Source organism: Akebia trifoliata, chromosome 4, assembly GCF_017979445.1.
Source record: "Akebia trifoliata isolate Shusen 1 chromosome 4, ASM1797944v1, whole genome shotgun sequence".
In the NCBI taxonomy this organism is placed as follows: Eukaryota; Viridiplantae; Streptophyta; class Magnoliopsida; order Ranunculales; family Lardizabalaceae; genus Akebia; species Akebia trifoliata.
Genome location: NC_141378.1, coordinates 2,506,883 through 2,518,914, shown reverse-complemented (window position 1 = coordinate 2,518,914; position 12,032 = coordinate 2,506,883). Strand labels below are relative to the sequence as shown.

Sequence of the window (12,032 nt, the reverse complement as noted above, 5' to 3'; positions counted from 1 at the left end):
TAAACCATGAATATTTCAACTTAGTAAATCCATGTCCAAAACTTAAATTGTACTTGAATATTATTTGAAAATTCCAGGTTTTGACTTTGCACTTAACAGATTACTAATGTTCAAATACTTTTCAGATACACATTTTATATATATATATATATATATATATATATATATATATATGTTTTAAAATATCTAATTTGATATTTTTTTATATATAATGGGTGAGGTCGGGGGACAACTATTTGTTAAACTTTTTTTTTACAGCAACACCCCTATGTTGTCCATTCTTTTAATGTTTTCTACAATACCGTTAGATGCCATTGAGTCTTGTAGCGTGGATGGCATCCGAGCAATGTTAAAAGAATATATAATAAATAGTTGTCCCCTTATCTTGATCCTGATCCATATATAATTGTATTATTATTTGTAAAATATATTTCTAATAATTGAAGGTCCAATCCAATAAATGCATGTAACAACTAGGTGCCTTACGGAATCAAATATAATCAAGTATTATTTTAATTCGATTCACATCTCATATATTATCAGATGTTCGATAAATTAATTGAGTTCGAATATTAGTTAAGAATAGTCATTGGATTTCGAATCTATTTTGAATATCAAATATTTTTCACATTCGAATGTCTTTATTCCTTGTAGACCAAATCATATTTGACGTCGTGCTTATTTCGATTGGCATAGATATTATGAGAGTGATCATGATATTCAATAAACTAGACAATCTTTATTAGTCTTTGATTGTCAGTTTGTTTGTTTCTTTTAAAATAACAAAGAAACAAACAAATTGACAATCGAAAGTTATAACAAGGCCCTAAATATCCTTAGATTACTCATCAACATGGTTTTAAAACTCGTTCGAGATCGAGACATATTGTCCGAGTTAACTCAGTATCGGAGTTGAATGAGACCAGCTCACAAAACCACTTTTTTTTATCCATATTTAGGATTCACGTTCAATGTTTTGATTTTTCAAACGACTCATCTCAAACGTATGGGAAAACTCATCTAAGATGACTCGATATCGGTCCTGGATGAGACGAGGTGCGAAACCGAGTTTTAAAACCATGCCCATCAAGGAAAGAAAATAAAATTGGCCCACCTTAATATTCCTAGAGCTAAGATAGTTTGGCCACTCTTGGCCCACAAATTGCACAAAAATAAATTTTTAAGTATTTAGTACCCAACAGAAAACAAGTGGAAAAGAAGAAATCCTCTCTATCTATTTCACTCAAGAAGCATGCATGATCCTTGAAATTTGACTTATAATGGCAATTCTTCAGTTCGGATTCGTTCCCGGGAACCCTTTATCGAACACTTTACCCGCCAACTTCTCATCCAATAAACTAGACAACTTCCCGCTTAAATTCAAATTCCGAGTTACAACGGCTAGAAATGTTTGTTACAGAGATTTAGCAGAACCAAAGGATGTCATTCTTGGGAATGATGCTTATTCTAATGTTAGAACAAAAAGTAACGATGGGATCGATGACGATGAGTGGATTCATCTCTTAAGACGTTCTAACATCCGAAGAACAGCCCATGTTTCCGATGCCAAGCAATTACATGCTCGAGTCGTGAAATCGGGACTTTTCGGATCGAAGAGTTCGATTGCTAACAAGCTTGCAATCCTGTATTTGAAGAGTTCGAGCTCGGTAGATGATGCTCGTAGATTGTTTGATGAAATTCCCGAGAGAACGGTTCCTGCCTATGCTGCTTTGATCGGATCATATTGTCGATCTCGGCGATGGATTGATCTTGTTTCTGTTGTTAGGTTGATGGTTCATGAAGGGTTGCAACCCGATAAGTTTCTCTTACCAACAATTCTCAAGGCTTGTTCTGCACTAGAGATTTTGTCAATGGGTAGAATGATTCACGGGTATGTGTTAAGGAAGAATCTGGAATTAGATGTTTTTGTTGGGAATGCCCTTATTGACATGTACGCAAATTGTGGGGATTTGGGTTCTTCAAGGAGAGTCTTCGATACAATGCTAGAAAGGGATGTAGTTACATGGACGGCCCTTGTTGCGGCACTCGTGGATGCGGGGCTTTTGGGTGAGGCAAGAGGGGTTTTTGAATCAATGCAGTTGAGTGGAGTGAAGCCTGATTTAATCTCTTGGAACACAATGGTGTCGGGATTTGCTCGTAATGGAGAGATTGACGAGGCCATTCAATTGTTAGAAGAGATGCGAGAAGAAGGGATGAAGCCCGGGGTTAATTCTTGGAATGGAATTATCTCGGGCTGTGTTCAAAATGGGTACTTTGAAGATGCTTTGGATGTGTTTGGTAACATGTTGCAGTCTTGTGAGGATCCAAATTCCGTGACGATTGCAAGTATCCTTCCGGCATGTGCGGGCTTGATGGATTTGAAATCAGGAAAAGGAATGCATGCTTATGCTCTTAAACGTGAGATCCGGGAGAACATTTTTGTTGCGGGTTCATTGATTGATATGTATTCAAAATGTGGGAGGATCAATTGTGCTGAGAGAGCATTTATGGAGATAGAGAACAAGAACACTGCTATATGGAATGAGATGATTTCGGCTTATGTGAACGATGACAATATGAAGGAAGCATCAGAGCTGCTTCAATTAATGAAAAGTGATGGGTTGAAGCTCGACGTGATCACCTATAACACATTGCTTGCCGGGTATGCAAGAAATGGGCAAAAGGATGAGGCATTTGAGCTTCTTTTGGAGATGGTTCAAATGGGTTTGAAGCCTAATACAGTTTCGATGAACGTATTAATCTCCGGTTTTCAGCAATCCGGGCTCAGTGGTGAAGCTCTAAAGCTGTTTCGCGTCATGCAATCTTCTTCCAACACCATCACCGTTAATGCATCAGTCCGCCCAAACTCCGTCACAACTACTAGTGCCCTTGCAGCTTGTGCGGACTTGAATACATGGCGCCAAGGTAGGGAGATCCATGGGTACATACTGCGAAATGGGTTTGAGTCTAACATCTTTGTCTCAAGTGCATTGGTTGACATGTATGCAAAGTGTCTTGACATGTATTCAGCAACTAAGGTATTTTACAGGATCGAGGATAAAAACACGGTGGGTTGGAATATTTTGATGGCAGGCCTCATCGGCAACAAGGAGCCCGAAGAGGCACTAAATTTTTTCCCGAAAATGCTTAGAGATGGCCTCACACCAAGCTTAATCACTTTCGTGATTCTTCTATCCGCTTGCAGTGCTCTAGCAGCTCTGAGGCTGGGGAGAGGGTTACATGGCTCTATTGTAAAGTATGGGTTTAATGAGTCCACCGTCACTCTTGCAAGTGCTCTTGTAGACATGTATGCTAAGTGTGGAAGCATTAAAGAGGCAAGATTGGTGTTTGATTCTGAAGTTCAAAAAGATGTAGCACTATGGAATGCCATGATCTCTGGCTATTCGGTTCATGGGATGGTCAACGATGCTATTGCTTTATTTGAAGAATTGGAATCTACCGATATTAAGCCTGACCATATTACCTTTACTGCCCTTCTTTCGGCTTGTACCCGTGAAGGTCTAGTGGAAGAAGGATGGAAATATTTCAATTCCATGGTGGGCATTTATGGAATTAAGCCTAGATTGGAGCATTATACGTGCATGGTTGCTATCATGGGAAGTGCAGGTTTGCTAGAAGAGGCTTTGGACTTTATCGGAAGAATGCCATATGTAACTGACGCTTGTACATGGGCTACTCTTCTAAGAGCATGTAGAGTCCATTCAAATCCAGAGATAGGAGAAAGAGCGGCTAAAGTGCTATTTGAGTTAGAACCAAGTAATGCTTCAAACTATATTCTTCTTTCCAATATCTATGCCGGGGCTGGAATGTGGGAGTCTGCTAAGAACATAAGGAGTTTGATGAGGGGTCTTGGGTTGATGTCATCTATTAACGAGTGCAGCTCCATAGATGTTGGTGAGGCTATATATACGTTTAAAGGGGGAGAGAATTTGCATCCCAAGTTAGAGGAGATTTTAGGGATGTGGGATAAGTTGGCTAGTGAAATGGAGGCGGCTGGATACTTTCCTCTTAATCCTGTTTTCGAGGATGAAGAAGAACTTGATATCTTCTCTTGCTTGCACACGGAAAAGCTTGCCATATGTTTTGGCATTATAACTTCTAATGCTTACCGTCCGATCCGTATCTCGAAGAACGTACGGATGTGCATTGATTGCCACACATCAGTGAAACAAATATCCAAGATTGATGGAAGGGAAATCTTTGTGAGGGATGGGGCTTTCTATCATCATTTCAAGGATGGAATATGTAGCTGTCAGGACAGGTGGTGAGGTACAACAGTAGTGCACTGCAAGATGGAAGTTGGAGAAATCGATCTCTCAGAACCGCTGGATCGAATGGAATATGGCCCGGATTTGCACTCGGACACGATGGTTTTCTTCAGCTTAAGTACATAGTTGTGAACATCAGGTGCTTTCAACTTCATGATCAATTTTTATGGGGAGAACTAACATCATACAATGAATACCTTGTAAGATTTTGATGAAAAATAAAATTGAGCTGATGTTGTAATTACTAATCTTTTTGTTGAGATCATTCTTTGTTCTTTTTTCCTGTCTAACATTTAACCGAGGAGTGTCTATGGATGTATTAATTCTGTTTCTTAGCTGCCAAAAAGTGGGAGAGAATATAGAAGTGTTAAAGGTAGTATCCCACAATTTAGGAATGTGTGAATCTTGTGAGCCTGTAAATCATCTGCCATGATATTCTTACATGGCTTGTGACTGGAAGTAAAAGAAATTAGACAAATAATTTAGGTAAAGTTCAACGAAGGTCAATTATAACCCCAAATTAACATAAATATTCAAGTTGAAGGTCCTAAAAAAATGAGTGGAAGACTCCAAATAACTTGAACGGATACAATAAAAATAGAACAGAGATTTGTTGTTAAGAAAAATTGGAACTAAGCTAATGAACCAATGCCATGACGCCATATTTATTGAAATAGAAAGTTTTCTCAACAATTTTATTGTTTGGATTTCACCCATATTTCAATACACATGATGCCATGCCGTTGATTCGTCACGTTAGCACTGATTTTTCTTAACATCAAATATCGTTTCATAAAAATGTATATGAACTCACCCATAATAACAAGACGTAGCTCTGAATAGAATGCAATGGAGGAATCTATATAATGAAATACAATGGTTGTCATCTCCCAATGTTTATCCATTATAAAGAGTGGTTCGGACTCAATCTTTGTGTATCTTGAAAAATAAGTTCAACTCTATTTTTTTTCTCATTTCTTTTCTCATTTCTTTTCAATGATACCCCTTCAACTTTATCGCTTTTTCTCTTCTACTATTTTCAATAATATCCTCTCTAACTTTATTCTCTTTTTCCTTTTTTCAATTATACCCCTCCAACAAATTAATTGCATTTACGCTCCTATCCCTTTTCTAATAATATCCTTACAACTTTATTATCTTTTATCTTTTACCCTTTAAACCCAAAGACCTTTCTTAAATATTTGGGATCAGTTAAGATTTTAAAGGATTGGATAGTTTTATTTGCACATACCAAATGACTCATTGGATGCACTTTAAGTGAAAAAATGTAATTATATATTTACCCTTTTGTGTTTACTCGTTGCACCTACTACAACTCACTGAACAAAAAATCCATTTCTTCTTCTCTCTCTATATGAGAGGTTGAATCAATGAAGATTAGATTTTTTTTTCTTTAAAGTTATATTATATCTTTTATTTTTTTTGCATTTTATCATCGGGGTATATATATATATATATCACTATTAAAACATCCAAAACGATGATTTTGGGTCGAAGAACTCCCAGATTTTTTAGCAGATTTTGTTCTATAAGTTCAAACTAAATTTATTTTATCAAATTCAATAATTAATTATTGAATATTATCAAATAGATTAGGTAAGTACTTACCAAACATTATAAAATTAATTCAGTAAATGCCTATCGAATATTACAAAATAGATTTGATAGGTACCTACCGAATCAAAATTTTCTCATGTAATTGACTTTGACTCGATTAAAGGTGTTAGGATAAGAAAAACAAATAAGATCAAAGCCTAAAACCTTTATCGAAATCTTTTTAAATGCAAAGAAAAAAAAAATGAGAGAGAAAAAGAAGAAATGGGTTCAATAGGCTATTAGGTGAGTGTAATGAGGACTAAACAATAAAAGAAAAAAAATAAATTAGGTGTGTGCAGTAAGACATTTTATCTTTTAAGATGGGTTTTCGAGAGTAAGTGAGTACAATGAGATGTTAACGTGTGTGCAAAATTTCAAACAGAGCCGCTCGAAAGGAGTTATTATTTTTTTTTTGAATTACCTCCTCCATTAATTAGGCAATATAAAATGCGCGACCCTAACCTTTAACCAACTAAGCATTAGATGACAAAAGTACCCTCACCTAGAGTCCATAATTATTCATCCACTACTTGTATTGGAGAGAGGCCTCATAATTCATCCAACCAACTCGACAGCATGGATTCTTCTCCATCTTCTCCTTCTTATTGGGATTATCTTATTCTACTTATTCTTCGTCCGATCCTTGCTGTCTCCTTTGTGTTCTCTTTGATTCTTCTAGGTAACGCAATTCATCTCTCTCTTAAAAACTCGATTTTTCTTTGGTTTTAAGTTAATGAATTCTGGAAATAATCCCTTCTTAGGATCTGGGTTTTTGAGATTATTGTTTTTTAGGATATGGGTTGTTGTTGATTATTGTTCTAACCCTATTTTCCCCTTAAATTTGTAAAAAATTATTGGATTAATTGATGCAGGTTGGGTGTTGGCATGGAAATTGGTTCTGGTTCACGTTCCTTTGGTGCAAGAGATTTGCAAGAGTTTGAGGAAGAAACGAGTAAAGCCAAAGCCCCTCACTCGTCGATTCGCTCGATTTTACAGTGGCGTCGAAGCTCGTAATTCGCCTTCTGGCTCGTAATTATATTACTTCGAATTTCTTCTTCTTTACTTTTGTAAAAAAAAAAAAAAAGAGTAAAAAAATGCACTCTTTTTGTGTTCTTCAAATAATTGGAAGGTTGATTGGTAATAATTCTTGTTTAGATTGTTTTGAAAATTGTTTGGAATTCTTCCACACTCAACTAAAGATTAAAATTCTCTCAAATTATAATCTCAACATCACAAATCGTTGTAGCACTCAGCTCAAATAATTTCAGTAGTTGTTTACAATTATGATTAAGCTCATATGAAATCCTAAACCCTAAAAAAAAAAAATGAATTTTCCCAAAATGTGTGCAACTTTTGCAAAATTTCCAAGTCCAGTACACTTTTCATTTTAATTCTCAAAACATGTTTTCGAGCGAATTTGCTTCGTAGATATTCTAATAAAAAGTGACAAACTCGGTGATAAAAAAGTGACGATCTCACTGATAAATTAAAATACAAATATACAGTATTTTACTATCACTGAAGGAGGGGGCATATGTAGAGTGGGGGCACTTGCCCACACAAGAGTTTTCAAATTCTATGAATTAATGTGCTATTGAAACAGATTTTAGCGGCAGATAAAAAAATCTATCACTATTGCCCTCACAATTTTTTTTTTCACTTTTAGTTGCTCTCACAATTTTTATTTTTTTCACGTTTAATAATTCCAACAATTTTTTTTCTACTCTTAATTGCACCCACATGAGCAAAATCCTAACTCCGTGATGACCTGGCATCAACAAAAAATTTCAGCAATTTGCAAAAGAACAACAAAGCAACAAAAAGAACAGAAGGATGGGGAATTTTTGTTTTACCACAATTTTATGGGATGTAAAAATCGTATGGGTCCTTGTAGTTTTTAGTCACAGCCTAGGGTTGTCAATGGATCGGGTCGGATCAAATTGTTTTGGAAACAATCAGATGATATGATTGAATCAGATACCGACCTGATTCGGTAACAGTTGGATTGGACCCTTGGTTGGACTGGTTTTTTAATTGGGTCTCTGTTTTACAATTAAATCTGATCTGAATAAATCTGATTGGTTATCAAATCTTATTCTTATATGAACCCAAACCCTCAATCCAGATCTGAAGTTGTTGGATTGAAATGGATCAGGTTATGGATCTAATCTGATCCAGATTAATTCAAAATAAGATAAAAAATTGAGTATATGGTGTGGGTGCCTTGTTGCATTGTAGGAGCCTAGGAGGAATATACCTTGAACTTTGATTTGAATTTGGAATGTTGAAGGCATAGGGAAACAACAATGGGTCCTTTTCTTTGCATCAAAGGGTCCAAAAGCTACTTGTTCTCTCTCTCTCTCTTTCTCTACCCATTAAACAAAAGTTTAAGTTGGCTTCAAACACCTTCATATATTCAGACCACTTTGTTTCTTTTTCTTCTCCATCAAATTCAAAGGAGATTGATCTGATCCATCTAATCTACCATGGATAATGAGGAGTCTAAACAGGATAATGAGAGGGTTTCGTCTAACCAACTCGAACAAATTGACTCAGATTTCATCTTTGCTATAGCTTTGCAACAACAGTCTCTTCCTTGGGAAAGGGACCTTTTACCAAACAGGGTGAGTGAAATGTCGAATTTATTTTTCCATACCCATTTTAAAAATATTTTATATAATCCTATTTGGTAATAATAATAAAATTATCAAACCAGTACCTATTACACTTAAATTTATTGAAAAAAAATATATATATATTTAAAGAAAAACAATTTCAGTAGGTACCCCATTCGATAAAAGAAATTGCGTTACGTCCCTCTCCTTTTTTTTTTTTCCATTTTCATTACACCGTTTATAGTTTTTGGATAATTTTGGCATACCCATGAATTTTGCCTATTTATATTTAGGTCCCCAAAGCTTGTCAAATTAATGACATACCCCTTGACCTGAGGATCACATCAGACGGATTGGTTCGAGTTCAGATATGATCAAATTCAATTAGATATTTAGAATATATATATATAAACTTCATATATTTAAACAAGATATGTACATAAACTTCATGTATTTTATTGGATATATAAATATAACTAATATAATTTATATACACTTTTCACATTTTATCGAATCCTGGCTCTATTAGATCCAATAGATTATTAAACTGGATCCTTAACTGTACTTCAAATTAAACTTTTCATTTAATATATATATTGTGGTTAAATTGGTAATGAATAAGGTGATGGTCTTGATAGGAAAGAGAATTCATGACACTTATGATGAGCGAAAGCGAGAGTGATGAGGATGAAGATGCCAATGGCCGAGAAGCTCTCAATTTTGATCAAGAAAATGCAATTTTTTACGGTAAATCATTTTGCTTTTTATTTATTTGAAATGAGGTATTTAGGTTTCTAAGAGAATCTAACTAATCCTCCAGACATGTGCAATCCCCTCTCCCATACTCATTAAGTAATTTCTGTGATAAATCCATGAGGGTGGCCCCTCTGGTGAGGGTGGGGGGATCAAATGGGATTCGAACTCAAAACCACCCCTTTCTGAGACGTGGTCTTGGCCATATTACCAAATTTGTGGGTTTGTCGGTAGTTATTTTTCATTCTAAATGATTTTGAGGTATGTTTAAATAAAAATAAATAAAACATAAATGCTCCCACTTTTTTATTTAAATTATTATAATCAAGGTCATTTTGATTATAAAAAAAAAATCAATAAAATTACAATCACGACCATTTAATCATGTTAATCTTGAAAATTCTTTAATCAATATTTTAAATTACAAATAACCCCTTTTGATACATGTGGGTTTGCACATGTTACCTTCTAATTTCCTATTTAACGAGACAAAGGTGAGTATCATTGATGCAAATTCACATTAATTAATATTTTTTAAATTATAAAAATACATTTTAAATTAAATAATCTATTAATATATTTGAAATAATATATAATAATATAAAATAAAATATCATTTTATTTCCCTCAATGGCACATGCATAGCACGTTTCCTTTCCATAGGAGAACATCATAATCTTGGAGAAAATAACAGCATTGTACAATGGCTATTGCATTAAAACCATGATTTAAGTATACATATTTTTTTATAGTTATTTTATTTTTTATTTTTGAAGTTGAAACAGAGGAAATAGACGAAGAAGAAGATAGCAGCGACGATGAAGATTATGATGAACTATTGGTACATTCTCTTAACAACATTCCTTTCGCTACCATACTTTGTGTAAACTCTAATTGAATGTTTATCTTCTAATTATTCCTATTAGTGGGTAGCACCTATCTATATTTTCATGTTTTAATCAAGCAATATATCTTAGATGATTTACTAAATCGGGCGTGTATTTTGCCAAAATCATAGTCCAATTTAAAATATTTATCAAAAAGTGCATATATCCGTTTTAGTGTACATTTATTTTTACCATAGGATATCCATTGTTGTATCACTTTTATAACTTCACCCCTTTTGAAAAAATAAGGTTTTTTTTTTTTTTGTGAAATTCAAAACAATTATATAAAGATAAATTCCTACCCATTTTGATAAAAATAAGTAAATACCAAAATGGAAACATGCTTTGACCGCGGTTTATTAATGATCGACAAAAAGGACGATTATGCCATCATTTTCGACCATTGGCAAAAATGTGTCAATCTTCAACCATGTTTTGAAACCTGACTTCTCATCTCGTCTAAGCCCCCATTGAGATTTAGTAGACTCATCTGAGTCATATTGTTAAAATCAGTTAAAATATTTAATATAAAATAATTATTTTTTGTTATAAACTAGATCGATCGATTTTATTTTTGTAGATCATAAATATTAAAATTAATAAATTTATATAAAAAATAATAAATCAATCAACTCAGCCAAATTTTCATAAACACATTTCCCCAAAATTTGAGTTGATTGAACTATTCTTGTTCCTCCATTTAATTATATTAAAAATTACGAATTCTATTAATTCAAGAGCTCACAAATCAGCTCTCGTCATCTCAATAAACCAACGAAGTCTTATTCCAAAGATTTGGAGTCTAACTAAATGATCTTCTTCCTCCATTCCATTCTTTCCAAAGCCAAGTTCTCTAGTATCGACAACGAATTCTTATTTGTTATCTTCGTCTCCATCCATGGTCTCTAGACCTTCCTCTCGCTCTTTTAGAATCTTCAACTTGAATAATTCTTCTAATTGGGACGGAATTCAGTGTGTTCAACTCATTTTTTTTCTTCTTTCTCTCGCTCTCTCGTGATCTTAATCTTCAACTTGACATAGAACATCACTTTGCAGGAGTTGGAGGAAGATGACGGTATCGATCCAGATGAGTTGTCTTATGAGGTGAGTAGATCGTTTAGATTACTATTTACATATATATGAGTTATGAACCGATGACTTTGATGCAGGAGTTGATCGCATTGGGAGAAGTACTTGGAACAGAGAACAAAGGATTATCAGCAAATGAACTCGGTATTTATTTGCGACCTTACCCATATAAGTGCCAATTCGAATGCAAATTTGGCTTTGATAAGTAAGTTGAGCGACCTTGCTATTTTATTAAACTTCAAAGAAGAAAAATAAAATGATGTCGGGAGGGAGGGATGGCTATTGCACGAAATCTTTCTTACTTGAATTTGGTATTGCAGGTGTGTGATTTGTCAAGTTGAGTATGAAGAGGGAGAAACAGTGGTTGCACTTCCTTGCCAACACCCATATCATTCGGATTGCATAAGCAAATGGCTTCAAATTAATAAGGTAATTAGCTGCTAATTTAAATTTTAATAGATATGGCAAATAATTATGGAAATCGCAATCCCATGCCATCGATCTTCCCCCAGTCTCACTCTATTTCGTCTGCCAACTCTTAATACTATTAGTGTTAAGCTGGTTTATCACCTCTTGCAGGTTTGTCCAATTTGCAATGCTGAAGTCTCCACGTCCCCTTCCACCGTTCCTACGACTACATAGTGTAAATATTAATCAAATACATGTACAATACTGTTGATTCCCATTAAGTTACCAGGGACATGCGTCCATGATTATTAGTGTAATGGCATTTACTTGATATATTTTCTTAATTAATAATTTTTTTATTAAATAGTAAATCT

The 12,032-nt window shown here is 34.5% G+C and overlaps 3 protein-coding genes across 4 annotated transcripts; all 3 read left to right on the top strand.

Moving 5' to 3' along the window:
- The first annotated feature begins 1,057 nt into the window (after positions 1-1,057).
- On the top strand, positions 1,058-4,579 carry LOC147402920 (pentatricopeptide repeat-containing protein At5g40410, mitochondrial-like). Its single transcript, XM_086438327.1, has one exon. The coding sequence runs from the start codon at positions 1,281-1,283 to the stop codon at positions 4,287-4,289; it is 3,009 nt and encodes a 1,002-aa protein (XP_086294453.1). The 5' UTR covers positions 1,058-1,280; the 3' UTR covers positions 4,290-4,579.
- A 1,831-nt stretch (positions 4,580-6,410) lies between these two features.
- LOC147402919 (uncharacterized) lies at positions 6,411-7,050 on the top strand. Its single transcript, XM_086438326.1, has 2 exons — positions 6,411-6,585; positions 6,779-7,050. The coding sequence occupies exons 1-2, from the start codon at positions 6,483-6,485 to the stop codon at positions 6,937-6,939; spliced, it is 264 nt and encodes an 87-aa protein (XP_086294452.1). The 5' UTR covers positions 6,411-6,482; the 3' UTR covers positions 6,940-7,050.
- A 419-nt stretch (positions 7,051-7,469) lies between these two features.
- On the top strand, positions 7,470-11,973 carry LOC147402918 (uncharacterized). 2 transcript variants are annotated; one of them, XM_086438325.1, is made up of 7 exons: positions 7,470-8,530; positions 9,160-9,268; positions 10,060-10,115; positions 11,218-11,265; positions 11,331-11,455; positions 11,571-11,679; positions 11,830-11,973. In XM_086438325.1, exons 1-7 carry the CDS (start codon positions 8,393-8,395, stop codon positions 11,890-11,892), a joined length of 648 nt encoding a protein of 215 aa, XP_086294451.1. In that variant the 5' UTR covers positions 7,470-8,392; the 3' UTR covers positions 11,893-11,973. The 2 variants fall into 2 exon arrangements, with proteins under 2 accessions (XP_086294451.1, XP_086294450.1); XM_086438324.1 differs by having other exon boundaries at positions 7,486-8,530; positions 10,051-10,115.
- Positions 11,974-12,032: the final 59 nt, after the last annotated feature.